The 20,511-nt window shown below is 45.6% G+C and overlaps 1 protein-coding gene across 1 annotated transcript; it reads right to left on the reverse strand.

Annotated features, from left to right (window-relative positions):
- Positions 1-254: 254 nt before the first annotated feature.
- LOC109764569 (pollen allergen KBG 41-like) lies at positions 255-1,067 on the reverse strand. The gene has a single exon (XM_020323401.2). It carries the CDS (start codon positions 1,065-1,067, stop codon positions 255-257), a length of 813 nt encoding a protein of 270 aa, XP_020178990.1.
- Between the last annotated feature and the right edge of the window lie 19,444 nt (positions 1,068-20,511).

Here is a 20,511-nt window from a genome sequence, read left to right on the forward strand (position 1 = left end):
AAGCTGGGATTAGATAAGACAGTCTGCTGATTTGTGGGATTTGGATCTTAGGGTTCATTTCAGACTTCGACTATGAAATCTAGTTTTTTTCCCAGACTTTTTCGCATTTAATAATTATGAGAAGTCATCAATCTCGATCGCGGGTGCATGACACGAAAAAGAAGAATTGATATTGATTGTCGATCAAAAATGCTGCCGCCACAGTCACATACGCACGTACGCATATGCAGCATAGGTACGGTGAGGTCACTAGCTCAGCTTTTGTAGCCACCGGCAGCGGTGGCGGGCGTGGGAGCGACGGCGGTGGCGACGGCAGCCATGGCGAAGATGGTGTCGACCATGGCGGTCTCATAGGTCATGAGCCTGATCTTGGGGTTTTGGGGATTAGTGGCGGCGTAGGCCTCCTTGACGGCGGACTCAAGGGCGGGGACGTATTTGTAGCCCCCGGATGCACCGCCCGTGGTCTCCTTGATGGCCTTGTCGAAGGCGGAGTCGAAGACGGCAGACCTGTCCTTGGACGGGGCAGCGTCGGCGGCGGTGGCTGCAGTCCTGAAGGCGGCGTCGATCTGGCCGATGGCCTTGAGCTCGCCGGCAGGGATCGGGCCCTTGACTTCCTCGGCAGCGGGCTTGACGGCGTGCACCTGGAGGATGCCGGCGATGATGCGGAGCGACTCGCCGAAGATAGCCACGAAGGAGTCGTACTTGGCCTCCGGGGTAGCGCCCTTGGCGTTCAGTAAGGCCCTCATCATAGCGAAGATGACCCTAGTGTTGAGACTGTCGTTGGAGTTGGACGCGTCGGTGACCCCCTCGAGAGACCAGTTGCCATTGTTCTGCGTGAAGGTCTTCACGAATATGTTGCTCTTGTCCTCTGGAGGGGCTGCAGCTGCAGCCGCCACAGCCGCCTTGAAGGCGTTGTTGGCCTTCTCAATTAGCTTCTGCTCCTCGGTCGTGGCCTTGGGCTGTGCCCCGGCCGGGGCGTAGCCGGCTTCGGCGGCGTACGAGACGGCTGGCCCTGCCACGAGGGCGACGGCCACCACGAGCGCCACCGTGCATTGCTGCACTGCCATTGCTGCTGCTCTTGTCTCTCGTTGGTCGATCGGTTTGCACAGTACGTCGGACGACAGATTGTGGTCTGGTGTGGTGTGTGAGAGAATGAAGGAGCTTATTTCGCTCTATGTATACATCCGTACGGTGAGAGGTCAGGAGAGATTACCGCGCCCAAATTAGCAATCTCCTCCTCTCCTCTCCTTTTTTAGCCAAACTAATTAGGTTTAGTTGGATTCATGCCACCGCAGCTTCCACGACTTGGAAAATTACTAATATGACCACGACTGCCGATGCTGTTGTTGCATGCTGTTCACACATTGTCACATTTTAATGAACTATAGATCAATAATATTTGCATGCCAGAAATATTTCAATTAAGAGACTTTTGTTACGGCGGGTAAACATGAAGAGTCAAGAAAGAAAAATACCAAGATAAAGCAAGTGAAAAAGAATTGCATGTAGCCATACATGACATGACATGAAGAGTCGAAAGAAAAATACTCCTACGATAAAGTAAGTGAAAAAGAATTGCATATAGTCATACATGCATGCACCACATCATGTACGTGCACGTGATTACGCTGATGGTTTTGATTATGGCGTGCAACCAAGATATTAGCACATTACAGAAAATATATTTGAGCTGAGCACATTACGAATTTTGGTGCCCACGTAGGAGTCCTAGATGCATGTAACACAAAGAAAACAAGAAGCCGGCCGTACTTAAAAAAAACAAGAAGCCGTGTGGAATACTACTTCGCAGAGTTCATTCACCAGATTGTTCCAGGTCCAGTCATTTTTGGCCACGTGACCTGCTCTCCTTGCAAGCCTGCGGATGGGGCCACCAGCAGCTGATTATGTTAAATTGCCGCATCAGTTTTGTTGAGGAAATAAAAACTGCCGACATGTAAAAGGCAAATTCTTAGAGCATCTCCAGCCGTTCGGCCCCCCGGGCGCCGAAAAAAAGCCGCCTGGGCGCGAACCGGCGCTAAATTTGCCCCTGGGGGCGACTTCGTTCCCAGTCGTCGACCTCCCCCCGGTCGCCGCGGGCTCGGCGATATTCCGTACAAAATATTGCAAACTTGACGATTTTGGCATAAACTCGGCGAAATTTTATTAAAATTTGTACAAAAACGTAAGAACATGCAAACTACGCCTACTACTACGCCAAACTACGCTTAGCCACTGCGCCCGCGTCCGCCGCCTGCCATCTACATGCCGAGAAGCCTGTAGAAGCGGGTGGAGTCGCCGCCGCCGCCGTCGTCTTTGCGCGCCTCGCCAGTGCCGCCGCCGTCCCTGCTGCAGCCCTGGCCAAGGTCACCGACGCGCGGTGGGGCGCTGGACAGCCTGGCCTCGTCCTTCTCGCTGCTGTCGAGGACGATGACGCCGCTCTCCTCGCGCCCGCGGCGCCGTGCCTGGAGCTCCGCGTACGCCCGGCGCTGGCGGAGCACTTGCTCACAGACGTAGTCCTCCCTCTCCCACTTGAGGGCGGACTTGTCATCGGGGGCCACCATGTCGACGTGCTCCAGCTTCACGGGGAGCAGCCCCAGCTCGGGCTTCGGCCGGACCAGGCGGAGGGAGCGCGGGGAGGGCCGGGCACCCTAGTTGATGACGAGGGCGCCGCTGCGGGTGCGGCGCCCGAGCGGCGTCTCCTCCGGCTCAGGCTTGATAGGGCGGCACGCCGGCGAGCCGGACCCCGACAACGAGGACGACCCCGGCTCCATTCGCCGCGGCGTCCAGGAGCTGCCACGTCGGCGAGAGAAGGACGGCTACGGGTACTCGTGGCGCGGCACGTTGCCGGTCTTGATGTGGTCGTGGAACGCCTCGAGGGTGCGGCCTGGCACACCCCACCACTCGCGCCGCCCGTCGGTGTTGAGGCGGCCGCGGGGGATGGCGCCGTTGGTGGAGGCGATCTGTTCCTCGCGGCGGCGCGCGAAGTACATGGACCACATGGTGTGGCTGTCGGCGGCGTAGCGCGGCTCGTTCCGCTGCTCCTCCGCCAGGGACGAGCGGATGCGGACGATCTCGGCCCGCCGTGCAGCCGCTTCGGGCACCGGTGGCACCGGGACACCGTCGGCGCTCACCCTCCACGCCCCCGACACTCGCATGTCCGGGGGCGCCGGATACTCGGCCTCATAGAGGAGGCGCGCCTACGGTTCTTGGAGATGGCGGCGGCCGAAGCCGTTCGCCGCCGCGCCATCGCCTGGGAACCTCTCGGCCATTTGTTCGTTGGCGGGAAGGGGGAAGGTGTTGCTTTGTGCGCCAGAGAGCGGGGAGAGTGTTACTTTCTGCGCCGGAGAGGGGGGGGGGGAATGAGAGCTGTGGCGTCCATCGGCGGGGAGGTCGCCTTCTATAGCCGCACCGGGGCGGCGAGAGGCTGCATGCCCTGGGACGCGTGGCGGCAGAGGGCGGGACGCGCGTCGCGGCGCCTTCACTGCGCCGCCCGTGAGGCATCAATGGAGGCTGACCGGCGCGGCAGCCTTCGCATTGATTCCTACGGAAACCGAGGCGATGAGGGCGATGAAGCGGCGCCTCGCTAACTCGGCGGGCCCATCTCCATTCGCGCCAAAACTGCTCGCCCCGGCGCCCCCGGGCGCCCCCCAGCTCGCCGGGTTCGGCCTGGGTACGCCGGTGCCAGTTTCGTCCCGATCCGGCGAAAAACGGGCTCCTGAAGGCGCGACTGGGCCGATTTTTGGGCGCCGGAGCGAAAAAATCGCCTGGGAGGCCTGTTGGGGGCGCGGCTGGAGATGCTCTTAGAGTTCTAGAGTTATCTTTAGGCAAAGCATTGGACTTGTCTTGTTTAATTTTTCGCCGTGAGAGTAGAGATAGGATCTCGCTTATCAAATTTCTTAGATGGTTCGGCTGATATAAAAGCCAAGGTGCGCCACTACTAAATTTGTGTATTTCATTTCTGAATGTTTATAATGTACTTATACAACCTTATGCAGATTTGTATACACTAGCAATGATATAACAACTCATCGTCATCATCATCATAATGATATAACAACGCATTATCATCATAGTAATATAACAACTTGTCATCATCAAAATGATATAACAACTCATCATCAGCTAGTTAGCGATATAACAACTCATCATCATCATAAGGATATAACAATGGGAAACACTTAATAGCATACGTCTGATACAAATCAATCCTCAGACCACTCGTGCTCCGTTGATGCTTGTTTAATCCCACGGCTGAGCCTCACCCCACTGCTAACCACCCAATTTTCTTGGAGCCAACCATAACTGCCCCCTAATCCCTCGCCCCCGTTCCCCATCTCTCTCCGTATCCCCTGTTCCTCTGCCTTTCCCCGTGGGACCTCACTTTTCGTTCTCGCGATCCACGGGGACACTTTTCCTATGTCCTCTCCGACAGCGCTGCCAGAGCTACATCCCCTGCGCACCATGCTTCGAGCTAGCGTCGTCTGCGATCCCCTGTGCACTTTCATGTAAGCTCACATAACTCCGATTAGGTTGATGATATTGATATGTACTCCCCTCGTGAACTAATATAAGAGCATTTAGATCACTACTTTAGTGATCTATACGCTCATATATTAGTTTACAGAGGGAGTACATTACAAATTGCAGCACCCAAATCTTGAAAATAGATGTGCTATTTTTTCCATAACAGGATGCTTCCAATATGTCACATCTATGTTGTGGTAGCAACAAATTTTGGCTTCAGACTTCATGCTTCATAGGTCTTATATATGTGCCCGTAGCTTCCTTCCCTATGTATGTTCTAATTCATGTCAGCCTTTTTTGTTCTGCCGAGGAGGTGGTCGGGAGCCGTGCCAACGCTGCTGAGGAGGTTGATGTTGCCGGTGGTTGGCTCCGGCATCCCTTCTTTGCCAGGACGAAAGGACGATTGTTAGTCAATACGACATGCTGCATACATGTCATACTTTTGCATCCTCAGTTTGTATATATTCTGTGAGGAGCCTTGTAATTCAGTGTGTTTAGTTTTGCTTCGTTTCCATGCTTCATACTTCGCCCTCATGCTTCCTAAACTTCAAATATATTATGGATAGAATGGCTATCTTCATGATTTGAGTCTGAATGACCATGTAGAAATCTTTTGTTATTCCCACTTTTTAAAATCTATGCTTCCACTATGCAGGTTATGTTGGATTTGCATGATATGATACATCCAAAATTTCACGCTTCATACGTTTAATTAGTTTGCTTCATAAGTATCATAGCTATGTTTCTTCAACCATTTGCTTCATATGTATAACACTTGTGCTTCTACAATGTTTTAGGTTGCTTCATTTATGTGCTTCCTATTTGTAGTTAAATCCAACAACTCATGCTTCCTGAAGTTGTGCAAGGTCGACGGGAGCGGGAGAAAATGTTTTGCAGATCGTGAGATTGTGGAACGGCGTGTGGAATGAGTCGACAATCTCAGTGGCTAGTGTTCTCATCATCGGCTTGGAAGCAAACTAGCAAGATGCGCCCCTCGGCTACCATGGGTTAAGAGTGTCACCCCTCCATGGTGCCATCCTCGCTGCTGCCCACCCACTCTCGTGCCTCGACGACAGCATCACGTGATGACTTCTGGGTGAAATAATGGATTCCGTCAAGCCTAGGCCGAACATGGTGGATGAAGCAGAGCAAAGAGAGACGGGGATGGAACCACAACTGCTATGAAATTGCTAGTAAACAAAAAAACGACAAGCATGACAAATGAAATCATATGCTGAAAATAAAGGAAGCACATCACTTGACAATGTTTGCAGAAAAAATTGCTATGGATTAGAAAGCATAGTTTGTAATTTGTATTGTTGGAAGCATCAATTCAATATGATTGAAATAAATATGAAATAAAAATGAAGCATTGTTTGTGGTACCTAGAAATAAGTTTTCTCCCAAGGGAAGCAAATATTGCCTTGCACGTCCAAAAATAATTCTTACATTGAGGCAAATATCAGTTGTATTGGAAGCAAATTTTCTAAGCAACGGAAACATTTTTTTTGGCACATTGGAAACATAACGAATTTATTACTCTGTTGGATTTTTTTAGTTGGACAGAAGCACTAGCACCGGAAGCAAATTTTAGTAGCACCAGAAACAATTTTTTGTTCGGTGGAAGTTCTCGGAAAATAAGATGGTACAAAAAAGAGTGTAAATTAATGGGAATTTAAATTATAAGCAGTGATCGTAGGAAGCTATTATATGTAAGAAGCAACGATTTATATGGAAGCAAGATACTAGAGGGACCTATGTTGAAAGGACTACTAATAAACTTGCTAAAATTCAGTGGTGGAATCACAGCTAATCAGCATTAATTAGTTTCGGTTTTGGGAACACTCAACACAAGGAGGCTCTTAGAGCATGGTTAATAATATAGCGAACTGCTGGCTATAAGCTATTGCCATGTCATCTATAGCCCATCTTATAGCCAATATGTACAATAGTTGATTAGAAGAGTGTACTACTTTTTTATTATATGGCCCGCCTTTCACTCTCACAAAGTGCCTATGAGCACGTGCTAGAGCTGGCTCTTCACCAAGAGCCCGCTTACCTTCTCTCTCCTCTTTTCTTTCCTCCAACTAAGCAAGAATATACTAGTTTATTTTTTATAGCAAGCTGACTCAACTCTATTGTACTTGCTCTTATCCAACGGGTGCATGGGATCCAATCCAAGGGTTGTCTACTGGTCTGATAGAATGCTAGGCATCAGTTGTCTGATGCCTAGCGGTTCCCACTATAACAATGTCTCATCATCATCACCATCATCATCATCATCATCATAAGTTAACCACTACTAGCTAATTGTTATCATCCTAGGTAAATAACTTCCGAGCACATGACAAGTACTAGGACCAACTCCTCTCTCTTAGTCTTAGGTCAAATAGAATAAAACAAAAAAATCCCTACATCTTCATGATGGGGCACAGAGATCCACCGGTCTCTAGTTTATGGCATGTGCTCATTCACGATTTGCATCCATCATCGATTTTGAGGCATCCATTTGTCTGACGTTCAGTCGAGTATGTATATTTGAAAATGGTCTATGGTCGTACGCAAACAATTGTCATCTCACCTTCGACATCCAACAGCGGAGGCACAACAACACTGGGAGCTTCTTTTGAAGAACATAATAGTAACATAGTTAGCAATGTAGTTTACTTAAGAAGAATGTATGAGAAAGATGGTCTAGTGACACAATAGTAAAAAATTGGATTTTCTATTTCTGTGCCCCTGGTTGCTTAGTTTTGCTCGGTTTTGCCCAAGAAGTCTACATTTCCTCACTTTTGCCCTCCCCCACTCGCCCCACTCTCACAAAAGCCCAAACGGAGCCTTGCCGTCTGGTCAACGCAGTTGACCGTTACCTCAGTTACTAACGTGTGGGGCCGGAGAAACATGTGGGTTGCGCATGACATGTGGGCCTGGCCGTTACAGCCTCTGACAACTGGGACGTAGGCTGGTCAATTTACTCATGCGTAGAGCCTTGGACGTGGGCACGACCATATACTGGTATTTGTACGTGGGCGTTTCACTTTCCCGTGCATCGTACCGCGCTTGTGGGCGTGCATGTGTTGATGGAAAACGTCCAAAAACGTCCCATCGTATAAGAGGAGGGGAACCACCACCGAACACATTGCCCCCACCATCCCCCCCCCCCAAATCGTCTCCCTCACCGCAGCAAAATCCTCACCCCCACCGCACTTCCAATCGCACTGACTCGCTCACCCCCATCGCACTTCCCTCCGCCCGGCCGCATGTTTCCGGCTCCGATGGAGGACGCTCGTGGCGCTGCAGCTGCTTCGGCCGGAGATGTGCTAGAAGAGAAGGCCGCGGGGACCGCGCCAGATGCCATGCCGGAAGTTGCCTGCATCCACAGTGGTGCAGGAGATGCTGCAACCGCAGTCGCTGGAGTTGCAGCTGCTGCGGCGGATCTGGTGGAGAAGGAGATGTCCAGCTCTAACTCGGCCATGTCGGAGATGGAGGTGAAGGCGTCGAGCGGCGCAGTGCATGCAGGTGCGCAGGCTGGCGACGAGCAGGTGATCGAGGAGGCACTTCTTCTCATTTCCCATTCGTAGTTAGTGCTAAGATTAAGAATATAGGGTTAGTTAGTTAGATAATGATTCCTACGTTAGTATAGTTGGTTAGATTAGTTGGTTTAAGGGTTTTTTGTATTAGGTTCGTGCTTGCTATGCCAATTGATATCACCTCAGCAACTATATAATCAAGCAGTTAGAAATATTTGGAATTGGATTGTTACAACTGATTTCATTAATTCACATGGCTAGATTTGTCACTGTCATCTTCATTTACACTCATTATGGGCAAATATTTCTTTATCATGCTTCAGTTGATCATAAATTCAGCATTGATCTTCCGTAGATTTGGCTATAATTAAAAAGGAATGCATTAATTTATATGTACCTATCAATTTATTTTAAGTGCACTTTTTCAACATAGTTTGGAGCTTTGCTTCATTATCCAAAATCAAAATATTTAGGTAGATTTAAAATTTTATTTTTTGTAAGTTTCCTCTAATTATAAAGTTATCGACCATATATAGTTTCGTTAGCTTTCTTGTGAAGTCTGTGCACATGCCTATGCAAAATGCAAATAGGTTAATATTATGGATAATATGATCAATGTGACTTTTATTTGTATTGAATTTTTTGTTGGTTTCCTGTAATTAATAGTAATGGATGTACTTTTATATTGTAGGAGGAGGATCCTGTGGGTGATAGCCCACAATTATAGGGGATTGTAATAGTTTTCGAGGGTAGAGTATTCAACTCAAATTTATTGATTCGACAAAAGGGGAGCCAAAGAATATTTGCAAGTATTAGCAGTGAGTTGTCAATTCAACCACACCTGGAGATTAAATATCTGTAGCAAAGTGATCAGTAGCACAGTTATATGATGGTTTGATAGCAGTAGTAACAGTAAGAGTAATAGTGGTAACGATAACAACATTAACAATTTTGTAGCAGTTGGAACAGTAGCACTAGCATTGATAGTGGCTTAGCAAGAACAATATGTGGAAAACTTGTAGGCATTGGATCGGTGATTATGTTGGATGATATTCATCATATAACAGTCATAACCTACGGCGACACAGAACTAGCTCCCGTTCATAAATAAAATGTAGGCATGTATTCCGTAAATAGTCATACGTGCTTATGGAAAAGAACATGCATGCCATCTTTTGTCCTACCCTCCCATGGTAGCGGAGTCCATAAGGAAACTAAGGGATATTAAGGCATCTTTTTAATAGAGAACCGAAACAAAGCATTAACACATAGTGAATACATGAACTCAAACTACCGTCATCACCGGAAAGTATCCCAATTACTGTCACCCTGGGGTTTACGGATCATAACACGTAGCAGGTGCATATGACTTGCAAGATCAGATCTAAAACATAGATATAATGGTGAAAACATAAACGGTTCAGATCTGAAATAATGGCACTCGGGCCCTAGTGCCAAGCATTAAGTATAGCAAAGTCATAGTAACATCAATCTTAGAACATAGTGGATACTAGGGATCAAGCCCTAACACAACTAACTCGATTACATGATGAAGCTCATCCAACCCCTCACCGACCAACGAGCCTACAAAGGAATTATTCACTCCCGGTAGGGAGCATCATGAAATTGGTGATGAAGGAGGGTTGGTGATGACGAAGACCGAAGATTCCCCTCTCCGGAGCCCCAAACGGGCTCCAGATCTGGCCTCTCGATGAAGAACATGAGATAGCGGTGATTCTGTATCGTGATATGCGATGAAACTTCCTCTCCTATTTTTTTTCTAAAAATAGGATTTTGTAGTGTCGGAATTAGGGTCAGAGGGGCCTTGAGGGCCCCACCACCCACCAGGGCGCGCCAGAGGGGGGTGGCGTGCCCTGGTGTCTTGTGGGCAGCCAGCCCCCCTCTAGTGGATCTTGGTTCCGAAAATTATTATTTATTCCAAAATAATTCTCCAAAAAGTTTCGTCCAATTCTGAGAACTTTTATTTCTGCACAAAAACAACACCATGGTAGTTCTGCTGAAAACATCGTCAATCCGGGTTAGTTTCATTCAAATCATGCAAATTAGAGACCTAAACAAGAGCAAAAGCATTAGGAAAAGTAGATACGATGGAGACGTATCAACTCCCCCAAGCTTAACCCATTGCTTGTCCTCAAGCAATTCAGTTGACAAATTGAAAGTGATAAATAAAAACTTTTATGAACTCTTTTGTTCTTGTTTACATATATATATGCTTAAATAGCACCCAGGTTTTCAGCAAAGATCATGACTAACCATATCAACAATAACTCTTAGAAATTATATTAACTCATATCAATGGCATAATCAACTAGCGAGCAATAATAAGATATCTCAAATGCCAACACTTTGTCAAAACAATCATGATATAATATGACAATAGTGGTATCTCGCTAGCCCTTTCTGAGACCGCAAAACATAAATCCAGAGCACCTACAAAGTTCAAGCTGCGACTAAACATTATAATTCATGGTAGAAAGATCCAGTCATGATGCAGTTAGCATTAACTATACACAATGCATGAGGATGACAATAGTGCTCTCAGGTCTGGCGCTTGTTTGAGAAGGTGATGACTAAACGTAAAAGTAAACAGATAGTCCCTTCGCAGAGGGAAGCAGGGATTTGCTAAGGTGCCAGAGCTAAAAGCTTAAATCAGAGATGAATATAATCTTGGGACGCGCATCCTTCCTATCAACATTACGACCAAGAGTTTTCAATATCTTCCAAGCTAAAGAAATAAGCGGCGGTTCCCAAGCGGTAAAAGTAAAATTTACCCCCCCCCCCTCCACCAACAAACACAAGCCATGGCTAGCCGAATCCACGGGTGCCGTCCATACCAACAACAGTCCTGGGGGAGTTTTGTTTAATTATTTGCAATTTTTGATTTCGGGACTGGGCATCCCTATTACCAGCCCCTCTCGTGTAAGGACGAGTGAATAAACACTCATCATGAGAATAACCCGCTTTAGCATGGAAGATACTAACCACCCCCTGTCACTCCATGAGCGGTCTAGGCACAGAAAACAGATGTTCATTTGAAATTTTAGAGGTGGCACATGCAAATTTACTTGGAATGGCAGGGTAATACCACATATAGGTAGATAAACTGGAATGATCTGGAATAACTTTGGTTTTAGCAAATAGGTTGAGAAGCGGCCAGCTAGAGAGCGAAAACGGTCATGAACATGCATTATGAATATTTAACATTGAATACTAGTATGAGTAGGATACAGACACCATGAACATAAATATTATAGAGGCTATGTTGGTTTTGATTCAACCACATGCGTGAACATGTGCCAAGTCAAGCCACTTGAAACATTCAGAGGAGGATACCATATCATCATACTACATCACAATCATTTTAATGCACATGTTGACACCTAAGATAAATCATTATCCACTCCTAGCTACTTAAGCATGGCATGAGCAACTATAATCTCTAATTGTCATTGCAAACATGTTTGATCATAACATGTTGAATCATGGATACTGAGTTAAACATATTTACAAAAACAAAAACAAAAAAAAACAAGTTGAGTTCATACCCACTTTTCTTTGCCACAGTCACTTCATCAAATATCATTATTATTGCCTTTCACTTGCACGACCGAATGACATGAAAATATTAATAGTGCAAGAGTGTCGTGGACTAAGCTGGAATCTGCAAACATTTTATTCAAAAGGAGAAGACAAGGTAATTTGGGATCTTTGTTAGATCAATAACAATGCATATGAGAGCCACTCGACACTTTCATTGTGGTCTTCCCCTTTGTACGACTCAACAAAAAGAAAAGAATTTCAGAGAAACACACTGGGATATTTTTGGAGTTTTTAGTTTTTCTTGATGAAAGCAAATTAAAGAAGGAAAAAAAACAACAAAAACTATTTACACGGGAAAGCTCCCAACAAGTAAAAGAAGAATCGAGAAATCTTTTTGGGTCTTCTTTTAATACTACAACTAATTATGCTAGAAAGAAAAACCGAAAAGAAGCAAGAAATATTTTTTGATTTTCTCAAAGTTTTTAAACACACAGGAAGAAAGCGAGAAAATAAATCTAACATGGATAATACAATGAAAAAGTGTGGACACCGACAACTGGAATGAAATGTGTGAGACGGAATATAATGTCTGTGGAAATACGCACTCCCCCAAGCTTAGGCTTTTGGCCTAGCTTGGTAATCACCATCCATAGTAGTCATCCGGTCCCATGTGGAAGTGCTGGGGCGGAGGCACCTGAGCCTCCCACTCCTGGGGCTCCTGCTCTGCCACTGCCTGGGCATTCCAGTAGGCGATAATGTCCGCTGGCATGATCCTGTATCTGTTCCTGGTGATAGAATCAAACAAAGCAGAAGCAGGCAATGGGATAATATCACGGGTTTTCTCACTGAAAACCAAGTTGTAACGAATGTTATTAAAAGAATCAACAATGTCAATAAACTAGTGATCTTCCATCGCCTGGTGTTTTAGATAAACTCGGGGCAACCGATAGTCATGATGGCGTATCTGAACATTAAAGTGAATCGCTAAGCGAGTGGCATAAATACCACCATGTATCCTGCCCTTAGTTCTGTTAAGGTGAAAATGTAGTGCAATAATAGCACCTGAGTTAAAGGTGTGATCATCGTGTAGTGCACGGCGTAAAATGGCGAGGTCGGGAGCACTCAATGCACCAGCTTTCTCCCTAACAGTTAAACACTTCGCGTTGAATAAAGCAAAGTAATGCACTGAAGGAAACTGCAAACTAGTGGCGATGTCTTTCGACACGCCTCTTTCCTCAACCACTGTCAAAGTGAGGAGGAAGTCCTCAAACTCTGCCGGTCTAGACTCTCTTAATTCCCCGTCAGAGGGAATCAAACATATCTCGCAAAATTCAGTGAGCGGTATCTGACAGGTTTCAGAGTATTGATTAAACCGCACCTCAGGAGGATTGTTCCTATTCATAAAATAATTTATTTTGAAAAAAGAATTCGTGAGGAGGTGGTGTTGGTCAGACTCATCTATGAGGAAGTTGGTCAGCCCGGCATTTGCAATGAATTGGGCAAACTCTTAATGGAACCCGGCCTCGTCCATGAAGGCATTATGCGTCCATTTTCATGGCCGCACCTCCGCCGTTCTCGGAGTGTTGAGGTCATTGTCCGATGATTCCTCAATGACTCCCTTGGCATTCTTTTGGAGGAAAACTTCCGGAAGATACTCATCTTTTTCCTACGAATAAAATTCTGAATTTTTTGGCCACAAATTTTTTTGTTAACAAAACTTCACAAGATTGACAGCGACTACTCATATGGATGCCTAGAGGCTATATCAAGTATTTAAACTACTTGGAACTCCAAGAATTCAACATGCAAGCCCATTTACAGCAGCACCAAGTCTGGCTAATTATTCAAAATACAAACCACTAGAGCAAAAACTAATTGGAGCAATGGAGGAGTCACATAACACAATCCCCCAAAATAATTTTAGAAACAAAGCTTCGAGCAAAGAGATCAAAATCCGCGGGTTTGAGAGCAAGAACACGAGAGAGAGAGAGAGAGCAATGGTGATTTTTTTTCTGGAGGTAGGAGATGACATGGGCTAACGGGATAAGTGAGGGGGCCACGTGGGGCCCACTACCCAGCAGGGCGCACCTGGGGCAGCTGGCGTGCCCTGGTATCTTGTGGGCACCGGGGCACCCCCTGCAGTGTTATTTGCACCAGAAATTCTTAAATATTCAGAGAAAATCGTGTTAAAATTTTAGGGCATTCTGAGCACTTTTATTTTTTGGCACTCTTTTATTGCACGGAAAATTCAGAAAACAGGGTAAACATGACATTTTGTTTTATTTAACTAAGAAAAACAGAAAACTAAAAGTGGGGACAGAAGGTTGTGCCTACTAGATTCATCGACCACATGCCTCTAGAAAATAATCCATTAATAAGGTTGATCAATTCTTACCAACAACCACTTTCGATTAGCATGAACCCAAAGAACTTTCGTAAAACACTAAGTTACCTCAACGAGGATATGCATATCCCTAACAATAAGTATTTCATAGTTCTTTTTGGCTGTAGGTAAAGGGAGTTGAAAACTTCCAATAGTAATTGTCGGAGACTTGTCAATAACATTAATACCATTCACTTGAAATTGTTTCTTCAGAATACAAATTTTCTTATTCCTGGTTATGATTAATTGATCATTTTCTACAGCAAAGTATATATGATTCGTTTCTAATAGATGGATGTTATTTCTCTTGCCTTTTCAGCAATACCACTCGAGCTTTCCGGCATGCTCACCAACTGTTTATACAATGACCAACCTCCAAAAATGGATGTAGTGGTAGCACATCTTTGTTGCAAGTGCAGTATCTGGAGTATTACTAATCTGTGGGATTCGTTTCCTTTGTTTATTAGGGTTACTGATGCTCACCTCATGCCTCTATGCTTGGTGGCATCGTGCCCTGTTTTTAGTAAACTCTCAATATTCTAGGTATGTACCTTCGGGTCTTCCATAACATCAATATTTTATCTACGCTATTTTCTTTCACATTTATCATTTTTGTACATATGTGTACATCAAGTTATATATTTTATTTTATTTTTCGTTTGTGGCAGTCCACATTTATGTATTTGAATGAACTCAAATTTGATCATGTGTTAAGTATTAGCTACATATAAATTATTTATCCATGTGGATGTCATGAAACAATCCTTCCCTTGATGTACAGGTAAACACCACAGTACTTTCATGTTCTTCTTGGTGATGTTACTTTCAAGTGACATTGACATTCAGGGAAAGTATGATACATGCTTGTATCTCAACTGCTGGAGCGTTGTTATTTATTCTCTGTATGATACTAGATCTTAATTTTATTTCATTGGTAATACTATCATCTCTCAAGAAGTCCTTTACAAACATATGTAGTACAGCAGGTCATTATTTAATTTGTCTACTCTCTGAAGGTTGCGAAATACCCTGATTTAAATTGTTGCATATGCTATTGTACGATGTACATGCAAACTCTTTATTCGCACAATGCAAGTACGGAATATTTCTATGTAAAAAATAGTAGCTTTAGATTTAGATATTTTCCTTCATTTATAATTCATCTGTAATTAATCTTTATATTCCCGCCGCAACGCACGGGGAAATTACCTAGTTGTACTATAATTACATTGCTTAGTATGTCAGCGGCCTGATGCATAAGAAAGGTAATCTCTACTACTTAAAAAGAATGTAACGTTCCATTTCATCTTTCTTCCCACCATGCTTCGTCAAACCTTTCCTGTATAATAATGAATCAACTTAATTTACTTATCTTCTGAACCAATTCCATTTTAATGTACTTACCAAACTTTTGATTAAAATATAAGGTAAATCATGGGCAGAATTTGATGAACATTTATTTACACAATCGCATACTATGGGCAGGTAAATCACTTCTGATCAAAATATAAGTTAAATCATGGACATAATTTGATGTCCATTTATTTACACAATCGCATATTATGGATAGGTAAATCACAAACTAATATACTAGAATATTTATATCCCATTGCAACGCACGGGCATTGTTCTAATATATAGGAAACAAAAGATTATATGGTATACTGCCCCTGTGCATGCGAGCGAACCGGCTGCAAGGTTCCAAGTTCGATTCAGATCTTAATCAATTTATTTCCCGCAGGACCTGCACGCCATATGAAGATAAACAAGGAGTTTTTGGGGCCTGCTGCTTGCCATGTCAGCCTGACAGTGGGCCACTAACATGTTGGCGTGCCATGTGGGCACCCAATACGGCTACATACATGAAATGTGACTGTATTTGCATCATCATGCAAGTTCGCGGATCAAAAACATGTATTTTGCAAGTTTATACATCAAACTAACCGTCACACGCAAGTTCTAAGACTCCCAGTGTATTTACATGAAAAATAAATGAAAAAACATAAACTAACATAGCGTGCTCAAACAATACGACAACAAAGGATTTGGAGGTCAAGAAAAAAAGCATGAACGACCAGAGGTAGATCCAAAAATACACCAAAAAATATCTTCAAGGATAAATTATAGACTTGCCACCAGTAGTAACCGGGGTAGAAATTAATTCTCGGTATATGTAACAAGAATAGTACAACGTCTCCAATAGTTGAGTCATAGAGATGTTCTAATACTCTATAATACTATGCTCCCTAGTTTTAAAGAGCCCACATTCAATTAAGGTCTCCAACTGAAATTGGATCACCTGATTTTGACCGGGTCAAATATTTCTCAAAGCTATCTAATTCAATTCTTTTATACAATACACTATGCTTATTAATTTTTAATGTCTCACAACTAATCGACATCGTCTTCAACTTAGAATTGGGTCACCCGATTTTGACTGGGTCAATAATTTCTCAAGGAGCTCTTCCATTTAATTCTTTTAATTCCATATGTTCCCTAATTTTGAAACTCTTTCATTCAATTGAGGTATTAAATTTTGAATTTGGTTTAAGATTTTGACCGGGCCAATGATTTTTCAAATCAACCAGCCAGCCTATAAAAACATATCAACCTCGCGCATGCTCCCACCACCTAGAAAAAAGAAGCGCTACCATGTGATACTGTAGCACCAATATAGTTCATGCAGCCACCGATGCCGAAATTTCCCCACTAAATATACATTGGTTAGCGGCTAACAGAACCACATCACGAAAGGCCCATTAAATCACCGCATCATAAATAAAAGTAAAACACACTCCATCATCTTCCCCACCCGCGAAACTAAATATTACATCTGTTCCAAAATATAAGGGGTGTTGGTTTTTTGGAAACTCAATTTTCTTTAACTTTGACCAAGCTCAGAGCAAAAAATATCGATATCCACAATATTAAACATAAAAAGTATGAAAATTAATTTCATGATGAATCTAATCATACCAGTTTGATATTATGGATTTTGATATATTTCTCTACAAATTTTATCAAACTTAAAAGGTTTGACTTTTCAAATAAGTAATAAACTTTATATATTGAAACAAAGTGTGTGTATTTTTTTAAGAAACCCAACAACACCAACGGTGCAGCAAAGCACGCCCAACCCTTCTAGTAAATAGGCTAATTGGGAGAGAGGCGGTGCACCAAATATTTGAGGGAAGACAGGGGAAAGAAGGTGTAACAAAAATTTGAGGGAACTAAATATGCAAAAGAAAAAACGGGCACGGTGTGGTTGCCTTAGCTGCAGCTTCAGCTGCTATAGATCTGCCACACTCATGTTGACCGACACCGTGGAAGATGCATGCTACAGCCTCATCGGTAGATGGCATCCATTAGTCTGCACCAGCTTGCACACTGGCTGACATCATTAGCGGTTTCTGTTGCGGTGGTTGACGACGACATGTACCTAGGGTAGGGCCATAGGCCTGACCTAGACACCCTCCCCAAGGACATTACCCTAAAGTCAGAAGCATTCAAGGCATAACATCATCCACTTGACCAGAAGCATTCCACTCGGAAGACTCAATGTCACTCGACCATAGCATTAGTCACTCGACAACCAGAAGGTCTAAAGCCGCTCTGAACAGCAACGCTCGGGCATTTACTTTGTAGACTTAATAGTCATTCATGTATCTTTATTGTTGGTGTTACCAGTAACGCCCCCTCTTTATGTACCTTAAACCATGTGTAACTGAGGGAAGGAGGGGTCTGGCAAACTCTATATAAGCCACCCCCCTCCTCAGGGACAAGGGTTCGCACCCTCTATAACTCCACACACATATAATCCAGTCGACCGCCTCCGGGCACCGAGACGTAGGGCTATTACTTCCACCGTGAAGGGTCTGAACTCATAAATCTTGTGTGTACAACTTCACCATAGCTGGGATCTTGCCTCCTCATACCTACCCCCATTCTACTGTCAGTCTTAGAACCACGACAGTTGGCGCCCACTGTGGGGTAGGTGTCTTAGCGACTTTTTGGTGAAGTTGTGATTTTTCCGATTCCCATCATCATGGTTTCCGGCGGTGGATTGGCTGAGGGCCGCGAGATCCGTCTCGGCGCGCTCGTCTTCGTTGCCGACGACTCCGCCTGGCTTCAGGAAGCTCCCCTCGACGTCGAGACGCTCCCCGTCCGCGGGGCGACGCACTTTCGTGCGTGCGTTCGCAGCGTCCTTCTCCGGCAGCCGTCGACCCAGTATCGGTCCCGTGGTATCCTCGCTCCCCGCTATTCGCCGACGCAAGCGATCCGGTCGGTCGCGACTTCAGCGGTGTGTGGAACACGCGGTGGCTCGTCAGTCGGCCACCCCACAAGTCGCGGCAATCGAGCCCGACGAAACTCTCTATGGCCTGTTCGATCTGTCGACTGGCTCCGTCGAGACCGCATCCGAGTGCGATAGCAGCGATCCTACAGCTGAAGTCTTGATGGTCGACGGATCACGTAGTCCGCCTGGCTTCCGCCGCGACGACGGCGGTGATGGTGGTGGCGATCCGTCACGCGTTCACGAGGAGTACCGCCCCGAACCCCTTTCTTCGCAGCAGAGGGAAGAGCTTCGCCGCCGTAACATGGATGCGCTCCACACACCCATCGTTGGGGAAACCTCCGAGGCTCGGGCCTTGGAGGAGGCGCGCCTAACCAACTTGGCTGAGCGCACTCGACTGGAGAACCTTCAGCATGCACTCGACGAGCGTGCTCGGCAGCGGATTCCTGAGTCTAGTCGACGACAGCTTTTTCCGCCTCAACCTCAGGTATACCGCACTCCGATTCAAAATCTCACAGCTGCGGCCCGTATAGCAGAGTCAATCCAGCCTTCCCAGTCAGAGGCTGGCAGAGGTTTGATGCAGATCCGGGCCTTACTCCGGGGAGCAGGAGAGCATAACACAGCAGTGTCTCAGTCGCGGAATAGGATTCATAGCAGATCTGTGATGGCAGATACAGTTCAGTAGGCCCACAGCCCAAGATCGCCCCCGCGGCATGAGGGACGTGGGCATCGGCAGGATCAGTACAGGAACCACGAGCAGTATGATCACCGACTCGGCCGTGATGATCGTCGTCGAGTGCCCACACCTCCTCCGAGGAGTGGATCCTATGTGCCTCGACAATATGATGACAGACGCCCTAACAGTGGCGAGCGAAGAATACCAGTCGACCCAAGGGAGCCAGGCTTTGATGCGAGGTCTATTCTCATTCAAGGTCTAGTCGACAGGAACAGAGCACACAGAGAGGGCGTTGACAGAGATCACCCGACTAGCAACTGAGTTCATGTTTCAGGTCCAGAGTGTTTCAGCAGAGCCATCAGGGCCGCGGTGATTCCTCCCAACTTCAGGTTGGCGACTGGAGTCAGCAAGTTCACTGGTGAGTCCAAGCATGACACTTGGGTTGAGGATTACTGAGTGGCTGTGCAGATTGGTGGCGGCAATGATGAAGTGGCCATGAAGCATCTTCCTCTGATGTTGGAAGGTTCAGCCAGAGCATGGTTGACTCAGTTAACACCAGGCAGTATATTCAGTTGGGAGGAACCTGCCCGAGTGTTTGTCAGAACTTTTGAGGGTACTTGCAAGCGGCCAGCAGGATTAACAGAATTGTAGCATTGCGTGCAAAAACCGAATGAGACTCTGAGGGATTACATTTAGAGGTGGACCACTTTGCATCACACAGTGGAAAATGTGTCCCAGCATCAAGCAGTTTGTGCCTTCAAGGAAGGCGTTAAGTATTGAGAACTGGTCCTGAAATTCGGTCGGATAGGAGATATGTCTCTGACTCGGATGATGGAAATAGCCACTCAGTACGCTAACGGAGAAGAAGATGATCGACTCTGCAGTGGAAAGAGCAAACCAGTCGGTCAGGACACCGGTGGAGGCAATTCCAATCGGAAACAGAAGCGTAAAGCTGAGCCTGCAGGGCCTGGTGAAACTGCGGCAGTGATTCAAGGAAAGTTTAAAGGGAAACCTAAGGGGCCCTGGACCCCCAAGAAGGTAAAAGATCAAGCAGGAAATGATGTGTTGGATTTGCCATGTCATATTCACACCAAGAAGGATGAAGAGGGTAATCTGATTTACTAAATACACCACTCGACAGTGTCGACTCCTGATCCAGCAGTTCCGAGAGAAGCAGCCCGGTGAAAAGGAAAGGAGTCGGATAAGGATGAGGACAAGGAAGAAGGTGATGATGGTTTTCCCAACGTCAATTCCACTCTGGTGATTTTTGCTGATGTTGAGAGCAAAAGTCGACTGAAAGTGATAAACCGGGAAGTGAATATGGTTGCTCCGGCAACGACAACATACCTGAAGTGGTCACAAACAGCTATCACATTCGACCAGTCTGATCATCCTGCTCGCATAGCCACTCCAGGGAGGCAAGCATTGGTGGTCGACCCAGTCGTTGCTGGCACTCGATTGACCAAAGTGCTAATGGATGGTGGTAGTGGCCTGAATATCCTTTACGCTGAAACCTTGAAGGGGATGGGCATTCCGATGTCCAAGC

This window comes from Aegilops tauschii, chromosome 4 (genome assembly GCF_002575655.3).
Source record: "Aegilops tauschii subsp. strangulata cultivar AL8/78 chromosome 4, Aet v6.0, whole genome shotgun sequence".
NCBI classification, from domain to species: domain Eukaryota; kingdom Viridiplantae; phylum Streptophyta; class Magnoliopsida; order Poales; family Poaceae; genus Aegilops; species Aegilops tauschii.